The sequence below is a fragment of the Piliocolobus tephrosceles genome, chromosome 12 (assembly GCF_002776525.5).
Source record: "Piliocolobus tephrosceles isolate RC106 chromosome 12, ASM277652v3, whole genome shotgun sequence".
NCBI classification, from domain to species: Eukaryota; Metazoa; Chordata; class Mammalia; order Primates; family Cercopithecidae; genus Piliocolobus; species Piliocolobus tephrosceles.
This window is the reverse complement of record NC_045445.1, coordinates 89204490-89227352: the sequence shown is the minus strand read 5'-3', so window position 1 is coordinate 89227352 and position 22863 is coordinate 89204490. Positions and strand designations below refer to the sequence as shown.

The window sequence follows — 22863 nt, the reverse complement described above, 5'->3', positions numbered from 1 at the left end:
ATATATATATATCCAAAAGAAAGGATATGAATATACCAAAGAAATATCTACACTCTCATCACAGCAATATTCACAATAACCAAAATATGAAATCAACATAAATGCCCATCAGTGAATGAATGTATAAAGGAAATGTGGCATATATACATGATGTTACATTATTCAGCCATAAAAAAATGAAATCCTGTCATTTGCAGTAACATGGATGGAACTGGAGGATACTATGTTAAGTGAAATAAGATTATTTTCCCTCATATGTGGGAGCTGAAAAGTGGATTTCTGTTGTGGGAAGTCAGGGACCCTGAACGGAGGGAATGGCTGAGGCCATGGCAGAAGAACATAAATTGTGAAGATTTCATGGACATTTATTAGTTCCCCAAATTAATACTTTTATAATTTCTTACACCTGTCTTTACTGCAATCTCTGAACATAAATTGTGAAGATTTCATGGATATTTATCACTTTCCCTATCAATACTCTTGTGATTTCCTATGCCTGTCTTTAATCTCTTAATCCTGTCATCTTTGTAAGCTGAGGATGTATGTCAGTCACCTCAGGACCCTGTGATGATTGCATTAACTGCCCAAATTGTTTGTAGAGCATGTGTGTTTGAACAATATGAAATGTAGGCACCTTAAGAACAGGATAACAGCAATTTTCAAGGAACAAGGGCGATAACCTTAAAGTCTGGTTGACTGTGGGCCTGGCAAGACAGAATCGTATTTCTCTTATTACTGAAAACAGGTAAGAGAAATATTGCTGAATTCTTTCCCCAGTAAGGAATATTAATAATTAACAGCCCTGGGAAAAGAATGCATTCCCAGGGTGTGGCCTCTAAAATGGCTGCCCTGGGAATGTCTGCCTTATGCAGATGTAGATAGGGATGAAACACGCCCTAGTCTCCTGCAGCACCCCTAGGCTTGCTAGGATTAGGAAATTCCAGCCTGGCGAATTCTAGTCAGACCGGTTCTCTGCTCTTGAACCCTGTTAAGATGTTTATCAATGACAATGCGTGCACAATGGGATATGGAAGTTCATTAGTGATTCTAGTTTCATCCTGACCTTGTGGTCTCACCCTGACCTTCTGCCTTGTGACCTTTTGTTGCCCTTAAAGCATGTGATCTCTGTGACCCACACTCTATTCATACACTCCCTCCCCTTTGAAAATTGCTAATAAAAACTTGCTGGTTTTACAGCTCAGCGGGCATGATGTAACCTGCCAACATGTGATGTCTCCCCCGGACACCCAGATTTAAAATTTCTCTCTTTTGTACTCCTTCCCTTTACTTCCTAGACCAGCTGACACTTAGGGAAAATAGAAAAGGACCCACGTTGAAATATCGGGGCCTGAATTTCCTCTGATATCTGGCACCCACGTGGTTTTTTTCCCAAGTGCACATGGGAACCCGATTCCCTTTGGTAGGTGCAGAGAAACATCATTGGTTTTGTCTACAGAAATGCTTGTTTGACTCCCTGATGACTGGTGAGTAGTCTGTGTATGGTCCAGGTTAACTATGGGTCATGCAGAGTCTAAAGGTCACACTTATCTCTGCTATATTAAGCTCCTGTTAGAACAGGGTGGTGTCCAAATAACCATGGAAAATATGGTCACTCTATTCAAGGTGGTGGAAAAACACTGTCCTTGGTTTCCTGAAAAAGGAACCCTAGATGTAGAACTATGGGATCATGTTGGTGCAACATTCAGGGAACTGGTCTCCACAGGGAATTATGTTCCTGCCACTGTTTGGGGTGATTGGGCCTTGGTAGTGCCATCCTAATGCCACACCAATCCCATGACCCCCTACAGTTACCATAATTCTCTGAATCTGATGACCCTCCACCTCTTCCTCAACCATCCTCTCCTGCATTGCCTTCGTTATCTGATCAGCCTCTCCCTTTGGCTACTCCTCCCCCATCTGACAATGTTGAGGATTCAATGTCTAATTCCGGTGACTGGATTACGGTCACCCCTTGATGATCTTATTTCTTTTCACGAAGAGCCGATACCAGTAGCTCCTGCAGCCCCGACTCAGACAGCCTGGGACCATATATATGCAAATTCTTCTCTCTCCAAACCTCCAGAATCACCTAATGGCTCCAGGACCAAACTACAATTTACTTATAATTATTCAGGCCCTCCCCCATCCACTTCAGCCCCTCACCCTCTTGTCGTTTCAGTTCCTCAACCAGTCACTTTGCCATCCACTCAGCCTGCTCTGTACCCTTCTTCACACATGGACGCCAATAATCACCAGTATACTTCTGCTCCTTCTGCTCCCTCAGTATCCCTTTCTCACACTCTCATTCTGGTCCGACCCCCTCACCCTCAGTTTCCCTTATCTACACATGCTTTTCCTATCACTTCTATGCCGACTCCATCTCAGATGCCTACTCTTGAAACTTCAATGCAATGCTCATTACGCCAAAACAAAGAAACAAGTGGATTAGACGCGTGGACTTATCCAGTCAGGCTAGACCCTCCTAACTTCTAAGGTGTACAAATGCATTGTTATGTACCTCTTAATCTTACATTTTTAAAATAATTTAAGGATGCTTGTACTCAGTATGATCCTACTTCTTGTTATGTTAAAATGGTATTACAAACTTTTTGTACTGAGGTCATTTTGCTTCCTTTAGACTGGGACCTTTTGGCAAAAACTGTTCTAACCCCATCTCAGCATTTACAATTTCGTACCTGGTGGTCAGAAGAGGCCCGTTTGCAGGCTCAGCTACATCGGACTAATGGCATTCTAATTACTCAGGCTCAGATCACAGGCTCCAGTAGTTTCTCTGATGCTTATGCCCAATTAAACTTTGACGCTGTTACCACGGAACAAGTAACAAAGGTGTGTATGAGAGCTTGGGATAAATTAAGCACTCCACGCTAAGCTCCTGTTTCTTTCACCATGGTTAAACAAGGTCACTCTGATTTTTTAGCTAAATTACAAGATGCCGTTCAAAAATCTGTCTCGATGAGCACACTCAAGGTATTGTCCTTTGTATGTTAGCTTTTGAAAATGTGAATCATGAGTGTAAAATGGTCATGCGTTCTATCCAACGACAAAATTTACCTGATCATGAGGTGTTTCTTGCCTGCATATATTAAGTCTTGTGAAGGCATTAGATCAGACACCCACAAAGCTATTTTATGGGCATGGGCCATGAAGGACACCAACCAAACTGGTCCCACTAATTCTTTTCTTGGAGCCTAATTGTGGTCAACTTGGTCATACTCGAAAAAATTGCACTGTTAACTTAAAAGTGGCCAAGCCAACTCAACAAACACGGCCAAATGCTGATGCTACTGTTTGCCCACATTGTTGCAAAGGTAAACATTGGGCAAGTAATTGTAAGTAAGTATGGAAAACCTCTGCTACAACACCAGGGAAACGGGGAGCAGGGCTGGTCCCAGGCCCTGATATCAAATGGGATGCTTCAGACTCAGACCAACATTGCGTTTCCGCTTCAGGTGGTCCCAATGCAGCCACCAGCACACATAAATTTACCTACAGCCAACCCAAATGGGTCCCAGCCTCTCCTTCTGTCTCAGTACAATGTTTGTCTACCTCCACGGAAGGGGGCGGGGTGGTCAATCTCTGTATACTATTCCTCTACATTTACTACCTCTTTGCCTTTAATTGTCCCCATGGGGGTCACTAGCCCTTTACCTCAACGTTTGGTGGCCCTGGTGTTAGGTAGGGCATCCACCTCTGCTAAAGGAATCACCATTCATACTGGTCTCATTAATTCTGATTCTGTTGAAGAGATTAAATTAATCGTGTCTGTCAAGGTTCCTGTTTCCATTCCAGCTGGTGAGTCAATTGCTCAATTGCTTTTACTACCTAATATCATTTTAAACAAAGGAGATAAGACACGTGGCCCTGGGATGGGCTCTGGCGGTGAAAAGGCCGCTTATTGGATTTTTGTAATTTCTAAACAACGGCCCACCATATACATTCCACCATATACATTCAAGGAAGAAAGTTTGAGGGCCTAGTAGATACTGGTGCTGATGTTTCTATTATTTACTCTAATTTACGGCCTTCCTCCTGGCTTAAGCATCCCGCTAACATGGGACTAGTAGGTGTTGGAAAAGCTGAGGAAGTTTATGAGAGCACATTTATCTTGCCTTGCACCGGCCCTGATTGTCAAAAGGGTACAATTCAGCCTTATATCATGCCAATCCCCATTAATCTTTGGGGTAGAGATTTGCTGGCACAATGGTGGGTTGAAATTAATATTCCACATAACTCTTATAGTGCTCCCAGTCTGTGTATGATGGAAAACATGGGGTTTGTTCCTGGACTTGGTCTCGGTTCAAAACATGAAAGGATTACTAAACCCCACCCAATTACTGTAAAAGAAGACAGAGCTGGTTTACATTATCCTTTTTAGTGGCGGCCACTGCAACACCTCCTGATCCTGTCCCTTTACAATGGAAATCTGATACACCTGTTTGGATAGAGCAGTGGCCGCCTTCTAAAGAAAAACTAGAGGCTTTAACTCAATTAGTTTCTGAACAGTTACAACTTGGAAATGCGGAACCTTCTCTTTCCCCCTGGAATTCTCCTGTTTCTATTAAAAAAGAAATCAGGCAAGTGGCAGATGGTAACTGATTTAAGGGCCATTAACACTATAATTAAACCTATGGGGGCTGTCCAACCAGGCATGCCTGCCCCTGCTTTAATACCTAAAAATTGGCCTCTCATAGTTATTGATCTTAAAGATTTTTTTTCATATTGCTTTACATAAATCGGACTGTGAAAAAATTACTTTTACTGTACCATCTATCAATAATCAGGAGCCTGCAGCTCGTTATCAATGGAAAGTACTTCCTCTGGGAATGCTAAATACTCCTACAATCTGCCAGCTTTATGTTAGGCAAGTGCTTTCACCAGTTCGAGCCCAATTTCCCCAGGCCTATATTCTTCATTATATTGATGATATTTTAATTGCTGCCCCCACTGATAAAGAATTAATTGACCATTATCAAAGTTTGAGCCACCGTGTTACAGAGGCTGGATTACACATTGCTCAGGATAAAATTCAACAGACCACCCCTGTTCAATATTTAGGAATGGTGGTCAATAAACAACGTATTCAACCTCAAAAAGTTCAAATTAGGAGAGATTCTTTGAACACTTTAAATGACTTCCAAAAACTTTTCGGTAACATTAATTATTTAAGACCTACTTTAGGTATTCCAACCTATGTACTGTCTAACTTATTTTCTGTGCTGTGGGGTGGGGAGATTCCAATCTCCGAAGTCCCAGGACTTTGATCCCCGAGGCTTCACTAGAACTGGAATTCATAGAGGAAAGAATCCAGACCGCCCATTTACCTAGAATACTTTTTGCTTCATTACACTCCCCTATTGGACTAATAGTTCAACATAATGATTTAGTGGAGTGGTGTTTTCCTCCTCATTCTGTGTCAAAAACTTTGTGTATTTATCTAGATAAAATGGCCACTCTAATTAGACAGGCATGGTGTAGAATACTTCAAATTTCCAGATTTGATCCCAATTTAATTGCAGTTCCTTTAAATAGGCTGGAAGTTCAAGCCGCCTTTCAACGTTCCGTACTGTGGCAAATTCACTTGGCTAATTTTATTAGCGTTATTGACAATCATTATCCAAAGAACAGATTGTTTGATTTTATAAAAATGATGTCTTGGGTGGTCCCTCAATTAACCAAAGATCAGCCCATTCCTGAGGCCGTTACAGTGTTCACTGATGGCTCCAGTAATGGCGATGCTGGTTATGTAGGTCCTACAGACAAGCTTATTTCTACCCCTTATACCTCTGCTCAAAAGACAGAGTTAATAGCTGTCATTACTGCCTTACAGGAGTTCCCCAAACATTTAAATATTGTCTCTGATTCTGCCTATGTTGCACATGCCGCTAAAAACATAGAAACCACTACTATCGAACATATTGATAATTCTGAATTGGCTTATTTTCAAGGTTACAACAGGCTGTTCACCAACGTAGACACCCTTTCTATATTATGTATATTAGATCTCATACCACTTTACTAGGACCTGTGTCTGCCGGTAATCATAAAGTCAACTGTTTAGTCTCTTTCGCAACCCAAGAAGCTCAGGAGTTCCATAATCTCACTCACGTCAATGCTGCTGGATTAAAAGATAAATTTGCCCTTACCTGGAAACAGGCTAGGCTTATTGTTCACAGCTGTCCTCAGTGCCAAGTTTTTGTACTTCCAAATCAGGGACCTGGCATTAATCCCAGAGGCCTAACTCCTAAGGCTTTATGGCAAATGGATGTGACTCATGTTAGCTCCTTTGGCAGAGTGTCATACGTGCATGTCTCTGTAGATACCTTCCCAGGTTTTATCTGGGCTACTTGCCAAACGGGAAGGCACGGCCCATGTTAAAAAAACATCTGTATTCTTGCTTTGCAGTTATGAGGCTTCCATATCAAATAAAGCCAGACAACACCCCTGGATATGTTAGTAAGGCTTTTGATTTATTTATGCAACAATGAGGAATTTCCCATATGACTGGAATCCCTCACAATCCTCAGGGACAGGCTGTGGTGGATCGGGCCAACTGCACTTTCAAAACCCCATTGTCCAAACAGTCAGAACAACAAAAACATAATTTAACTACCCACCACTCCCAATTACATTTAACATTGTTTACTTTAAATTTTTAAAATGTTCCTAAAGATAATAATCTAACTGTAGCCGAATGCCATTATACAGGCAAAAAATTCTCCCTAAACGAAGGCAAGCCAGTGTTATGGAAAACCTCCCAAACCAATACCTGGGAACCTGGCACAATTATAACGTGGGGGAGAGGATATGCTTGTGTTTCACCAGGAGATCATTAATCCCCTGTCTGGATACCCACTAGGAGACTCAAGCTTCGTGTGAATACTGATGACGAAAACCACATGGAAAAGAGGTCTGTGTCAGAGACTGCCCTCAGATGTGGTGAGATCTGTGCCAACTCCTTAAAAGTTGGCAGACCAAATCACAATAGGTCTGATTCAATCCTCCCTCATGGCAATGGAGACCCATCTAACTAATCCCACTTCTCCTGATTACCTTTTTCTCCTTACAAACCTAAAAATCTCACCATTTCTATTAGCCTAAAAATAACATCCCTCTGTTCTTCTCTTCCTCCTTCAGCACTGAATCTCACTTACAACAGGTTTTATTTAATGATTATTCTCCTTATACTTTCTGTCTCACCAGTTTCCTCTCACACTGATTTACCTGCTACACAAAATTACTCTTATTTGGCTTAAGTGCCTTTTCCTCCACTTATTCGACCTCTCACCTTGATAGATGCTCCTGTAGAAATCTACACTAATAATAGTGTGTGGATACATGGAGCTACAGGTGACCATTGCCCTGCTCAACCAGGAGAAGAAGGCACTGCATTTAATATTACCATTGGTTATAAATACCCCACTCTGTGCCTCAGACATGCACCTGGTTGTACCATCTAGAAATTCAAGTCTGGGCTGCTTATCTTCTGGAAAGATCAGCTACAGAGGAACTGGGACATTTGGTCTATAGCCTCTCCCTTTCTCCTTTAAAACAAATGAAAGGGGGAGTAATGGGAGATACCCCATACTTTCAATATAAACCTGCAGGAAAACCATGCCCTAAAAATTTTGAGGGCCCATCTAAAACCTTAATTTGGGACGACTGTGCTAACTCACATGCGGTAATATTGAAAAATGACTCATATGGTTTAGTAATAGACTGGGCACCAAAGGGCTATTTAAAAAACAATTGCTCCTCTGGAGGAAGGAAATGCCTGGAAGCTACTTATTTTATTTCTTATCGGGAGAATGACAATCATCATTCTACTTTGCACAGGAGGTTCAGCTCATTCTTTCCCTTAAAATGGGAAGATAAAAGCATTACTCCCTCCCCCCTTGAGGCCTCATATGATACTCCCCATTCTGAGCCCAAAACACCCAGAACTTTGGAAATTGGCTATGCCATGTCTGGGCTGCGAGTAGGGGAAGGGGAAACTGTTCTGTCTGTGTCCCCGCTACCATCCCCCTCTCTCAGTATCAATGTAGATCCAGACATTGTTTCACTTACCTCTAAACTGACTGTTCCCATATAGAGTTGTGTTAAGCCTCCTTACATGCTGTTAGTGGGAAGTATCAAAATTTGGACAAATAATCAAACTGTCCAATGTATTATTTGTCATTTATACACTTGTATTAACTCCCATTTTGACTCCAGGAAAAGTGTAATGTTGGTTCGAGCTTGAGAAGGAATCTGGATTCTGGTAACTTTGCCTAGACCTTGGGAATCCTCCCCCTCAATACATTTAATTAATGAAGTGCTACAGCAAATTCTAAAAAGATCTAAGAGATTTGTTTTCACTTTAATTGCTGTGATCATGACCTAATTATAGTCACTGCAATGGCCACCACTGCTGGAATGGCGTTACATCAATCTATTAAAACAGCTCATTTTGTTAATGATTGGCAAGCCAATTCCACCCAAAGGTGGAATGCTCAACAAAGCATTGATCAAAAATTGGCTAATCAAATTAATGATTTAAGACAGTCTGTTATTTGGCTTGGAGATCAAGTAGTCAGTCTCCAATATTGCATGCAAATGCAGTGTGATTGGAATACTTCGGATTTCCGTATCATCCTGTATTCCTACAACGAGACTGATCATTCATGGGAAATGGTCAAAGGACACCTTCTGGGTAGGGAAGATAATTTATCATTGGACAGAACTAAATTAAAAAAAACAAATTTTTGAAGCCTCTCAAGATCATTTATCCATTGTGCCTGGAGTTGAGGCGTTAGATCAGGTGGCAGAAAACCTTTCTGGACTAAAGTCCACAACTTGGATTAAGTCTACTGGGGGCTCCACTGTAGTAAATTTTGGAATTATGTTTCTCTGTTTAATTAGCTCATCTTTAGTGTGCCAGACCAGTCAAAGAATCCTGCATCAAAATCGAGAGAACAAACAAGCCTTCATCACCATGGCACATTTATATAAAAAGAAACGGAGAGATGTTGCAGGAAGTTAGGGACCCTGAATGAAGGAACTGGCTGAAGCCATGGCAGAAGAACATAAATTGTGAAGATTTCATGGACATTTATTAGTTTCCTAAATTAATACTTTTATAATTTCTTACACCTGTCTTTACTGCAATCTCTGAACATAAATTGTGAAGATTTCATGCACATTTATCACTTCCCTAATCAGTACTCTTGTGATTTCCTATGCCTGTCTTTAATCTATCAATCCTGTCATCTTTGCAAGCTGAGGATGTATGTCGCCTCAGGACCCTGTGATGATTGCGTTAACTGCCCAAATTGTTTGTAGAGCATGTGTGTTTGAACAATATGAAATCTAGGAACCTTAAGAACAGGATAACAGCAATTTTCAGGGAACAAAGGAGATAACCTTAAAGTCTGGCTGCCTGTGGGCTGGGCAGGACAGAGCCATATTTCTCTTATTACTGAAAATGGGCAAGAGAAATATTACTGAATTCTTTCCCCAGTAAGGAATATTAATAATTAACAGTCCTGGGAAAATAATGTTTTCCCAGGGCGTGGCCTCCAAAATGGCCGCCCTGGGAGTGTCTGCTCTATGCAGGTGTAGATAGGAATGAAACACGCCCTAGTCCCCTGCAGCGCCCCTAGGCTTGCTAAGATTAGGAAATTCCAGCCTAGCGAATTCTAGTCAGACCGGTTCTCTGCTCTTGAACCCTGTTAAGATGTTTATCAATGACAGTGCATGCACAGTGGGACATGGAAGTTCATTAGTGATTCCAGTTTCACCCTGACCTTGTGATCTCGCCCTAACATTCTGCCTTGTGATCTTTTGTTGCCCTTAAAGCATGTGATCTCTGTGACCCACACCCTATTTGTACACCCCCTCCCCTTTGAAAATTGCTAATAAAACTTGCTCGTTTTACAGCTCAGGGGGCATCACAGAACCTGCTGACATGTGATGTCTCCCCCGGACATCCAGCTTTAAAATTTCTCTCTTTTGTGCTCTTTCCCTTTATTTCCCAGACCAGCCGACACTTAGGGAAAATAGAAAAGGACCCATGTTGAAACATCAGGGGCTGAATTTCCCCTAATAGATTTCATAAACATAGAGAGTAGAATGGTGATTATCAGTGGATCAGAAGGAAAGGCTCAGGTCAATGGAGAGGGGCTGGTTAATAGATACAAAAACACAGTTAGAAGGAATAAGATTTAGTTTTTGATAGGACAGTAGGGAAATTAGAGTTAACAATAATTTATTGTATATCTCAAAACAGCTAAAAAAAATTTTGGAATGTTCCCAACATAAAGAAAATATGAGAATTTGAGGTGATGGATATTGCAATTACCCTGATTTGATCATTACACATCATATACAGGTATCAAAATCCCACATGTATCTTAAAAATATGTATAATGATTATATATACATAAAAAGATCAATTCTCCCTGATAAGCCTGATTAAAAGATTAAAGTGAGAAAATAAAAATATATGAAATATTACGAATGAGAAAGAAGAGAGATAACCACAATTATGGAAGATATAATAATTAGAAAATATTATATGTAGATATATAGCATTAAATTAAAAATCTAGAGAAAATGAACAATCTCCCAGAAAAATAGAAATCATCAAAAGTAATGTACAAAGAGGCAGAAATGTACAGAGTCTAAAAAAAACTCTACCATTTTCCTGAAGCATACAGAACAAGACTTGGATGAAAGAAGAGCAGAGCCTTGTTCTTAAATGTGAAAACTTAATAACAATGCCAAGCCTTTACATATTAACAAATTTAATATAATGCCAATCAGAATCCAAATGGGCTTTTTATGCCAGTTTTTATGGCAGTGTTTTTAAACCTAGAATAAATAAATTTGATATTCATATCAATAAATAAACATCTAAGAACTGCTAAGAAACAATGATAAAAGAAGAGTGAATAAGAATTGATTGTACCAGGCATTAAAACTTTCTCAATATACTGCAATTAAAACAGTATAGTCTCGATACAAGAAGTGACAAACAGAAGAGTGGAACAGAATAGAAAGTTTAAAGACACATCTAAGTATACATTCAGAGTTACTATATATCAAAAATGGCATTTAAACTGTGTGAAAAATAAATGATTTGTTTAATAAATGATGCAGATGCAACTGGATATCCACCTGGAAGAAAAAAATGAGACCCCCTTCCTCACGCCATATAAAAATGTAAATTCCAGATGGATTATAGTTCTAAAAATAAACCAAAAGTATATTTTTAATTAGGAAATTTTATAGTTTTGATAGCAAGAGATCTTAAGCACGATGAAACTAGGAGCCATAAAAGGAATAATAGATACATTTTTTCAAAGTAAAAAGTTAAATATTTATAGAAGTAGGCAATATAAACAAACTCAAAAGACAAAAAACAGACTGGTGTAAATGTGAAATTCATGACCGACAAAGTGTCACATCCCCAATAAAGAGTCCTTCCAAATTTATTTTAAAAGAATGACAAAAAATACAAATGAGTAAAGGGTATGAGGCAATTCACAAAAGAAATGAAAATAGCCATTAAGCATATGAAAAAAAAAAAAAAAAAGGTTCCAACACTTTTTTTCAATTTACTAATTGAGAAATGGCAAACTGAAACAAACAGATGCTATCCAGTGCTGGTGAGGGTATGGGGAAGTGGGTACTCATAAAATTATGCTAGGAGTATAGATTCTACAAATCTTTCAGAATTTAATATGTAAGTATGTATTAAAACTGTTCACATCCTAACATTCAGTCATTCCACTTTAGGGTATCTATCCTACAGGAATAAAAGCACCAATAAGTAACAATGAGATATGTACATGGATATTTATTACAGCAATATCTGTAGTGGGAAATAAAGCTAAATATAAAATGAATGTCTAGCAAAAAAAGAACAGTCAGTCCTTTGTAACCATGGGTTCCACATCTGGATTCAATCAACTATGGATCAAAAATAAGCAGAAAAAAAGTGGCTGGTTGCTTCTGTACTAAACACATATGGATTTTTGCTTTGTCTTTATTCCCTAAACAATACAGTATAACAATTATTTATATAGCATTACATACATAATACCTAACATTGTATTAAGTATTATAAATAATCTAGAAATGATTGAAAGTATATGGAGGATGTACATAGGTTATATGTAAATACTATATAATTTTATATAAAGGATTTGAGCATCCATGGATTTTGATATCCACAGGAGTCTTGGAACCAATATCCCGTGCATACCAAGAGATAACTGTGGTTACTACATAATATTATGGAATGTTATACAGCTGTTTATAAGAAAAGTGTGATGAATTTATTGATATACCTATTTGACTAGACTATAGTCCTCACTAATATAGGTGTTGCTACGAAGGTATTTTACAGATGTAATCAAAGCCCCTGATATGGTTTGGCTCTGTGTTCCCACCCAAATCTCATGTGGAATGGTAATCCCCATGTGTTGGGGGAGGGGCCTGGTGGGAGGTGATTGGCTCATGGGGGGAATTTCTCCCACACTGTTCTCATTATAGTGGGTGAATTCTCACGAGATCTGATGGTTTAAAAGTATGTGGCACTTCCCCCTTGTTCTCTCACTCTTTCTCCTGCCACTATGTGAAGAAGATGCTTGCTTCCCCTTTGCCTTCTGCTATGATTCTAAGCTTCCTGAGGCCTCCCAGTGATGCTTCTTGTGAAGCCTGCAGAACCGTGAATCAATTAAACCTCTTTTCTTCATAAACTACCCAGTCTCAGGTAGTTATTTATAGCACTGTGAAAAGGGACTAATACAGGCCCTAATCAGTTGACTTTATATAAGGGAGAATATCATAGGTAATCTGGATGGACCTGACTGAATCTGTTGCAAGACCTTAAAAGCAGAGTTTAGGTCTCCCACAGAAAGGGCAGAAATTCTACCTGTGCACCACAGCTTTAGCCCATGTCTGTGCCATTTCATCCTTCTCACGATCTTCTCTTCCTGACTGCCTGTAGATGACAGCTTTGGCCTCTGTCCATGGGTTTGAGCCTGCCTGTGATCCTCCATTTCTGACTGCCTGCTCTGTGGAATTCTGAGCCACTTAGCCAACATTCACAATCACATAAGTCAATTCCTTGTAATAAAATTTTCAGCAGTGGTATGATATATCTCCTATGGGTTATGCCTCTTTGGTTGAACCCTAACTGATACAAGGGGTTATAGTTAGATTCTATATTATTTATCTGGGGAGTTACTTATGATAAATTAAGTTAAAAAAGCAACTTACAAGGTAATATATATAATTTTTATATAAAAGTATTATGTTTGTATATGTTTATATGGGCATGAGAAAAGTATGGAAAGGGGAATATTGAACTGTTAACACTGGTTATTTCATTCAGTATGGAAGTGACAGAGAAGGGAAAAGAATGCTAAGATTTCTTTATATATATCCATATTTGTTTAAATAGTTATAATGGTCATGCATTAATTTTATAATTAAAAAGTAAAAATTAAAAAAAGCTATGATAAAACTATATGACCCTCATAAAATAATGATTAAAAATATGAAATGATTTGATAGAAATGCTAATAATGATGAGTGAAAATGAGGATACAAAATTATATCTATCCACCATAGAGAGGCAGGTATGGGTAGAGAAAGAAAAAAAGATTCAGTCACCTTGGTTTTTCTAATTAGACACATAAAAAAGGCTGGAAATATATATCAAAATGTTTATGAAAGTTATTACTGAGTATGTTGATGTGTGATTTTTACTTTTTTCTTGTCTTTTTCTGTTGTTTTTTCTCCAAATTTCCTACAATGGACGTGATTTACTATTATCAAACCAAAAAAACCCCTCAATATTTTTAAAGATGAACACATGCCTGTTCAGAAAGTAATTTCTGGAAGCTTTTCTATTAGAAGCAGATAGTTAAAGTCACAGTTTTATTAGGGCATTGTGTGGGAGACATTGTGTTACAGCCAATGGGAATGGCAGGGACCTTCTAATTGATTCAGGGTCTGAATACTAAGACCATTCCTTTAATAACTCTAACAGCCTAGGCACAGTCAGTGGCTGCTGCTGCTTGCCATTGACAGAAGTAGCCAGCAACATTTATATACCACTCCACATCATGTACCAATGCAGTGTCCACATACTAAAAGCAATCTGATTCCAATGAGACTCAAAGTGAGTTATTAATGTGCACTCTACCCAAGTTCTGAGGAGAAGACTGGAGTTAGATTTGTCTTTCTGACCATCCTTTCTTACCTCTGGACAATTTCAATCACCAACATGGAAGGATAAGAGAACCCTTTTGTACCGGGATTCAATGAGTAGGCCCGTTTTTCTAGAGACGATTTCCACAAACTTGAGCACACAGGCATTTTAAAGTACAATTTCACTCCCATAAGCAATGGGGCAAAGTCAGAAACTGTGTGTCTTCTCAGGGAATTAACAAGTCTGGTTGCTTGGTATTTTTTATGACAGAAAGGCAGGACCATGAGCAAGAGACCAGACAGTACTTTATAAGTCACAAAGCTATAACCAATGGCATCTAAATCCCACAGTTGGGGAGCAGCATGAAAAATATCTCTACTATCTATATCCCTTCTGGAAAAGAGAAACAACTTATTGTAAGGCAAAAAAAGTATGTTTCAGTGTGATTCGAAATCATGAAAATGGTCATGGTTTTAGGTCCTGTTATATTTTCTATAGTTTACTTTAAATACTTCCACACAGAAAGTGTGATGTGTATGTGCATATTATTTTAATCTATAGTCTAGGGGGATTTAGTTAACATCTGAAGTATCCTAATCAGGAGTACAAACTATATAACTAATGACAGAGAGCTGAGGCTTTATGAAGATTACAGGCAGGTAATGTAACTGATTTTTGTTTATTTGCTAATAAATGCATGTTTGGGACAATCAAGCCTGAGGCCAGCTTTCAGTGTGATATCCTTAGCTAGCAGGGGAGGACAACCTACCACTGACTAATGGAAGCTATTGGTACTTACCAAAAACAACTTAATAATAAGGAACCACCAAAGTAGCTTAAGTCAGTTCGCAACAGAAATCTTCCCTCTGACTCCAGGAAAATGGAAACCAATTCAAACCTCCTATGTTCTTCATAGCCATATTCTTCTTTCTACTATCAGGTCACTTACCGATTTTTTCATCTTCCTGTACCATTTTCCTCTCTTCTCTGAAAGCCCTGAGCCAGCGTATTTTTTCCTCCAGCTTCTTGGCAAAGAAGAGATGTATCTCCTCAGTCTCCTTGTTGTGAAGCTTGAAGGCATTCTTCATGCTGACATTAAAGTCATCATCTCTGCCATCCTCAATGTCAACTACCTCATATTTATCCATGTCAATGCGGCCTTTGTAGTACAGGATGTCTCTCCGGATTAGGTCCTAGATGGGAAGGAGAAGTTTCTTGAAGGTATGTGCAGGGTGAGTACTAGAAGAGTTGGCACATAGGCACAGCAGAATGCTAACACTGTCACCATTTTGAAGTAGCAATGGGGGTTGGTTTGTTCTAAATTTGGCCAGGTTATATTAGCAGTCTGACATTGACAGGTTGGTTAATTAGATGCCCAAAGAAAAAGCCTCTGTCTCACCTCGAAAGATCATTTCAGACACCAGAATCAATCCTTGGACGTGTGTGCAAGTCTGCTGATAGGAAGTAGGAAACAGTAAGTCACACAAACACAGCTAGCAAGGGAATCTCCTTTTCTAAAACATCAGCAAGCCCACCAGAGTTATGAAATGAGCTGGCTGGTTGCCTAGAGTGTGTTCAAATATCTGTGCAGGCCAGTGAGACCTGAACATCAGAGGAGGACTGAGGGGTAAGAGTAGCTAGGAGGCCACAGACTGCTGGCAAAGGATTACCTAGGGAGGGTCTAACTCTTAGCACTCTGCGGATTTTTAGAAAAGGCCCAGTCTGACAAGAGAAATGGAGGTAAAAGTAAATAAAGAAGTTCACATATCAACACAGATGAATGTCACAAATCTTATGGAGAAAAACAGAAGTTGTAGATGGACACAAACAGTATGTTGTCTATTTGTTATTGCTGTTTTGCTCTCATATATACAAAATTGTATTAATCCTAACCCTAGTCCATGAAACACTCATAATTGGTTCATGCATGGCATTTTTATTTCTCTATTTATTCATTTACTTACTTATTTTAATAATATAAAGCACTGGTGAATCTGCCACTAATCCAAGGCATCTTCCATCCTATATCCTATGTTCATCATTTCCATGGTTTCCTTTCTATATAGTTTTACCTCATCTATATCTGTTCCCTTGAAAAACACAATACAATGCCACATAATGTTTAAAGACACATACGTATGTAGAAAATTATAAAGAAACATGTGACAATGATATATACCAAATTCCAGACAGTACAGAGCAGAAAATGGGGAGGGGCAAGAGAGGAAGGAGAAGAAAAAGAAGCAGAAGAGAGGGTGGGAAGGAAAACTATTTGTAATGAATTATTTCTTAAGGTGGATAGTAAGCATGTGGATACTCATTATATTATTTTTATATCTTTTTGAATATGAAATATTTAATAAGTTAAAAAAGAAAACAGAGGGACGGATGAAATGACATATAGGCCTACGGCATGTCAGATCTTATAAATATCTTGAAGTGGCCTTTCAGCCCCTCTTCTTCTTGGCGCTGCCCTCAGCCTCCTCTGATAACATATCCCCTGCTGGGAGATGTGGTATGGCTGAGTCAGGCTGAGGAAAGCCCCTATAAGCCCTGTCCTTACAGATGTCTTCAGGCCAACTCTCCCTCCTCTCTGCTTTATCTGCTCTTTCAGTCAGCTGGACAGAGTCAGAAATGCTCATTAATTTTTATTAGCATTTTACAGTTCAATTAAACCATTCCCATTCTACTGAATTGCCTTACTTGACTCACTTCTCAGCTGTGTGCTCCCTATGAAGGATCTTCGTTTGGCTACTCACATTCCCAATCCTAACTTCACACTGTGCAGTACACTGAGATTTTCAGTTGGGCTGGGAAAGGCTACCTTGCAGGATTCCCAGCATAGCTCTGTCAACCTCAAAGGCCCAGGCTGGAAAACACAGATGTCATTGAATTGCTTTTGAAAAATAACAATCATGTTGCTTTTTTTCCTCCCATAATGACTTCATATAAATAAGAAAAGAATATAGATGGATTCTGATCTATTGGTTGTCCCCGGGATCAAGTTCACAGGAGAGGAAGAGTTCAGCTATACAGAGAGGGCCAATGTTGTCCCAAGCCTATTTCAGAACCTGGGTTCCTTTTATCATGTTCAGTGAGCACAAGCTCAATCCTTGCCAAAAGGATAGAGTGGTTCCCATACACTGACTTCCACAATTCTCAGGAACACTTTTTGAGACACATGTATAAAAAGTGAGCCCTATCAGGCTAATCTAAGTACAAAACCAGGACAAGCTAGGGAGAATATATGAATGTAATTTATCTTGATCTCAGAAAGGTCTGAATTGTGCCTTACTATACATAATATAATACATACAAACCTGGAAAGCCAGATCTGAACCACACATTCTCACTGGACCACATTGCCTAAAACAGGCAGCCTCAACTTCCTTGTTGCTAACTTCAGTCCGCAGCCTCTTTCCACTCCGCCCCCATTCCGAGTTGGTGTGTCATAATCATTGAGAGCTTTCAACATCTTTGCTAGTTCCCAAAAATAGAAAGAATATGCAGGATCTTGGAGTTACGTTAAAAGCATCAATTGAACCTCCTATTGTTTCTTTAGATATTTAAGGATGACAAGAAGCTAGAGAGAATTTCTGCTTCTGTGGTGGGGAAACATGGATAGAGAGATGTGTTACTAAAATTATTCCTTTGACTGTTCTCCCTGGTCCCCTAGAGGGTTAAATGTGAGTTTTCAGGCACTAGATTGGTCATATACAAAATGTAGAGATGTGATAGGAATAATTAAGAATGACCTACCAGTTCAGGAATTCCAATCAGAGTAGCTAAGACTATAAGCAGTAAGCAGCATGGAACAAAAGAAAAAGCATGATGTAGAGTCTGAAACCCTGAGTTTGATGCCTTGCTGCTTAACCTATCAGCTGTATGGTTACGGAAAAGCCAGTTAACCTCTCTGAGCCCCAATTTCCACAACTAAGAAATGAAGACAGTTTTCCTTACTCTGTAAAATAGCTACAAAGCTCTAATATAAACATGTCATTTCCAGGACATGAGGCCAGACTTGTTCACCAAATACAGCCCTGAGCTTTCTTGCTCCTGTGCCAGTGTTTCATAGCCCTTAAAACCCTCTTTTGATAAACTTAAAAGAAAAAACATCTGACTACCTCCTTTAGCTCATTCAGACTTTCCAAATAATTTAAATATTGTGAGTAAAAATAAGTCAAAGCAAGAGTAACTCTGAATATTTTTTCAATTTACATAGCTGCCCCACTGTCCCTGGAAATTCTATACATCCTTTCAGGACACGGTGGTATTTGTCAAATGGTATTTGTCACCAAAATAACAGATATATATTTGGGGTCACACTAATATCTGCTCTCTGGCCCAACCAGGCTTCCTATTCTAATTTTAGCCTTAGAGGTCAAATTTACACATTCTTCTTCCTCAAAGAAACTCCCTGACTGCTCAAGCTGATGTGGCTCCCCTTCTCCAAATTCTAACACCAATTGTGAAGGCCCTGACATACTACACACTTGACACTTAGCCACCATGCTCCTCACAGCTTTTAGTTTGCCTGCCCATTAAGGTTGTGCCCAGCACTCTATCTTCTTTGGTCTTGTTTCACTCAGGGGTTGTCCAGAGAAGAGCAGCTGACAAAGCCCCGGAGTTTCCTCTGGCTGTCCTCTGCACAAGGCAAGGGGACAAAGTCCTCTTGAACCCTGGTTGCCTGTGGTCCTATTGGAACCAGGCTGCCTATATGCCACTTGTTAATGGTAGTCTGAGTGCCTTCCCAGGGACATGGTAAGCAGGTGCTCAAAACAGATGCTACTTGGATCATCACAACTTTCCTGTCTAATGAAGTTTATCATTTCCAATAAAATGCCAGCCTTCCTCCTTTTTCCTTGGCTCGTCTGAATTGGGAGACATTAAGGGAGCTAGTTCCTCCCCAGGAGGATCCTGGCAATCTGCAGACACACACTCAGGCTGTGGTCCTAGTCTGTGGCTCCAGCAAGAAGTCTACTCTGTCCCTGATGCTACATAACTGAACAGCTGGAAGCTATTTCAATTTGGCCTCACTGGGTATGCCTGGGGTTTAGTAAGACGTTGCAGGATATTCTCTACAAATGATAGATGCTGCAATCTGGGGAATGTAACTGTTCAGGATTGTAGCCTGCTTCATTTGTTTGTAAATAAGGTCCTCCCTGCCCCTTTATAGAGGGGACACTAGTTACTCTTCTCTAGCCTTTTCTCTTCAGATCCTGGGGAAGGTACAAGGGGCTTGGACTGGATTTATTTCTCTCACTACTATATTCCAGCATCCTAGAATGCATGCTTAATAATTACAACAAAATAACAACAACAATAACAGCAACAGTGACCCCTTAAATAGCATATATTATGTACCAGGTACTGTCCTAAATGCTCTGTATTTATTAACTTAAATAATCCTCCAAGGTAGGTACTGTTATAACCCCATCTGATGAGGAACTATAGACATAGAGAAGCTAAGAAGCTTTCTCAGGAATAGAATGCTTATACACTGCGGATGGGAATGTAAATTAGTTCAGCCATGATAGAAAGCAGTTTGGATATTTCTCAAATAACTTAAAAAAGAACTACCTTTTGACCTAGCAATCCCATTACTGGGTATGTACCCAAAGGAATATAAATCGTTCTACCACAAAGACACATGCATGCGTATGTTCACTGCAGCATGCTTCACAATAACAAATACATGGAGTCAGCCTAGATGATGACCAATGATAGACTGGATAAAGAAAATGTGGTACATGTACACCATGAAATACCACAAAGCCATCAAAATAAATGAAATCATGCCTTTTGCAACAACATGGATGGAACTGGAGGCCATTATCCTAAGCAAATTAACACAGGAACAGAAAACCAAATACCACATGTTCTCACTTACAAGAGGGAGCTAAATATTGAGTACACAGGGACACAAAGAAGGAAACAACAGACACTGGGGCTTACTTGATGGTGGAAGGTGGGAGGAGGGTGGGAATAAAAAACCGCCTGTCGGTACTATGTTCATTACCTGCATGATGAAATCATTTGTGAACCAAAACCCAGTAAGATGCAATTTACCCACATAACAAATTTGAATATGCAGCCCCTAAAGCTAAAATAAAAATTGGAAGAAAAAACTGAAAATTTTCCAGGAATAAAAGATACTACATGGCAGAGCTTGGCTTTGGGTTCAGGCTGTCCAGCTCCAAAATCTCTGCTTTTGTTTACAATGTGCTATATTGCCTCTAAATAAAAAAGTACTGATCGAATTATTAGTAACACTGCATATATAGTAACAGTATTAATAGCTAACATTCACTAAGTACTTACTATGTGCCAGGCACTACACCTGCATTGTCTCATTTAACCCTCACAATCTCCCTTCCTTGTAGATAAAATGTCATTCCCATTTTGCAAACAAGGGCATAATTATAAGCACGGAAAGTTTGCCCAAGGTCATATAGCTCATGGGAGAAACGAGATTGCCTTCTAGTCTGGCCCTAGCATCCATGCTCTTAACCCTGTACTCCGCTGCTCCCCACTACCTCAGGTGGTTCTCTCCGAAAGCCTCTTGAGATGACTTCTATCATCAGCCTGATTTGACACTGAGGACAATAAGGACAAAGTTAAAGAACTGGCCCATGGTTAGAAAAGTTAGTAAGAGACAGAGTAAAGATAAGTACCCAGGAGTTCTGGTTTCAAATCCCCTTCTTCTTTCTGCTCCAGCCCCATCTCTATTGCTATTATTATGTCCCAAATAGCTCATCCTCCAAGTCTGACCCTTCAGTGCAAGAAGAAATTGTCCAAATGCAGAAAGTTCCCTGAACAGAAGTCTTCTGCCCAACATCATTACATGCTGCTTAGTTCTGATTCCCTTGAATACGGTGAAAGCAATGAAATAAAGAGCAGTTATGACACATGGGACAATAGCACATGTCCAGACTGGCACAATAGGACAGAGGGTGCAGGAAAATGGGATCTGCTCCTTTCAACATTAAATAGTCAAAGAGAAAAAAATCTCCCCAAAGCATCAAAATAATTTCCCAAATAATTATATCAGGAAGAAAAAAATAAAACACATCAAAAACTAAAATAAGTTGATGCAGTTTCTTCCTAGCCTCGATGGTCTTTACATTTTGGCATGTTTATGCAATGGCTGGTACAGGTTGTTCCTTTCCATGTTTAGGGCTTCCTTCAGGGTCTCTTGTAAGGCAGGCCTGGTGGTGACAAAATCTCTAAGCATTTGCTTATCTGTAAAGGATTTTATTTCTCCTTCACTTATGAAACTTAGTTTGGCTGGATATGAAATTCTGGGTTTAAAATTCTTTTCTTTAAGAACGTTGAATATTGGCCCCCACTCTCTTCTGGCTTGTAGAGTTTCTGCTGAGAGATCTGCTGTTAGTCTGATGGGCTTCCCTTTGTGGGTAACCCGACCTTTCTCTCTGGCTGCCCTTAAGATTTTTTCCTTCATTTCAACTTTGGTGAATCTGGCAATTATGTGTCTTGGAGTTAATCCTCTGGAGGAGTATCTTTGTGGTGTTCTCTGTATTTCCTGAATTTGAATGTTGGCCTGCCCTACTAGGTTGGGGAAGTTCTCCTGGATGATATCCTGAAGAGTGTTTTCCAACTTGTTTCCATTCTCCCCCTCAATTTCAGGCACCCCAATCAGACGTAGATTTGGTCTTTTGACATAATCCCATACTTCTTGCAGGCTTTGTTCATTTCTTTTTCTTCTTTTTTCTTTTGGTTTCTCTTCTCGCTTCATTTCATTCATTTGATCCTCAATCGCTGATACTCTTTCTTCCAGTTGATCGAATCGGTTACTGAAGCTTGTGCATTTGTCACGTATTTCTCGTGTCATGGTTTTCATCTCTGTCATTTCGTTTATGACCTTCTCTGCATTAATTACTCTAGCTGTCAATTCTTCCACTCTTTTTTCAAGATTTTTAGTTTCTTTGCGCTGGGTATGTAATTCCTCCTTTAGCTCTGAGAAGTTTGATGGACTGAAGCCTTCTTCTCTCATTTCGTCAAAGTCATTCTCTGACCAGCTTTGATCCGTTGCTGGTGATGAGCTGCGCTCCTTTGCAGGAGGAGATGCGCTCTTATTTTTTGAATTTCCAGCTTTTCTGCCCTGCTTTTTCCCCATCTTCGTGGTTTTATCTGCCTCTGGTCTTTGATGATGGAGACGTACTGATGGGGTTTTGGTATAGGTGTTCTTCCTGTTTGATAGTTTTCCTTCTAATAGTCAGGACCTTCAGCTGTAGGTCTGTTGGAGATTGCTTGAGGTCCACTCCAGATGCTGTATGCCTGGGTATCAGCAGGAGAGGTTGCAGAAGATAGAATATTGCTGAACAGCGAGTGTACCTGTCTGATTCTTACTTTGGAAGCTTCCTCTCAGGGGTGTACTCCACCCTGTGAGGTGTGGGGTGTCAGACTGCCCCTAGTGGGGGATGTCTCCCAGTTAGGCTACTCAGGGGTCAGGGACTCACTTGAGCAGGCAGTCTGTTCCTTCTCAGATCTCAACCTCCGTGTTGGGAGATCCACTGCTCTCTCGAAAGCTGTCAGACAGAGTCGTTGGCGTCTGCACAGGCCTCTGCTGCTTCCCCTGTTATTTTTTAGCTGTGCCCTGTCCCCAGAGGCGGAGTCTACAG

General features: G+C 39.8%; 1 protein-coding gene across 5 annotated transcripts in view; it reads right to left on the bottom strand.

The window, feature by feature from the left end:
• ARHGEF9 (Cdc42 guanine nucleotide exchange factor 9) overlaps positions 1-22863 on the bottom strand; it is a 170693-nt gene that overhangs the window by 14628 nt on the left and 133202 nt on the right. For all 5 annotated transcript variants that reach the window (XM_023198450.1, XM_023198446.1, XM_023198447.1 and 2 more), the window contains exon 8: positions 15171-15414. In XM_023198450.1, coding sequence (XP_023054218.1) covers positions 15171-15414 — 244 coding nt within the window. The remainder of the gene's footprint in view (positions 1-15170; positions 15415-22863) is intronic.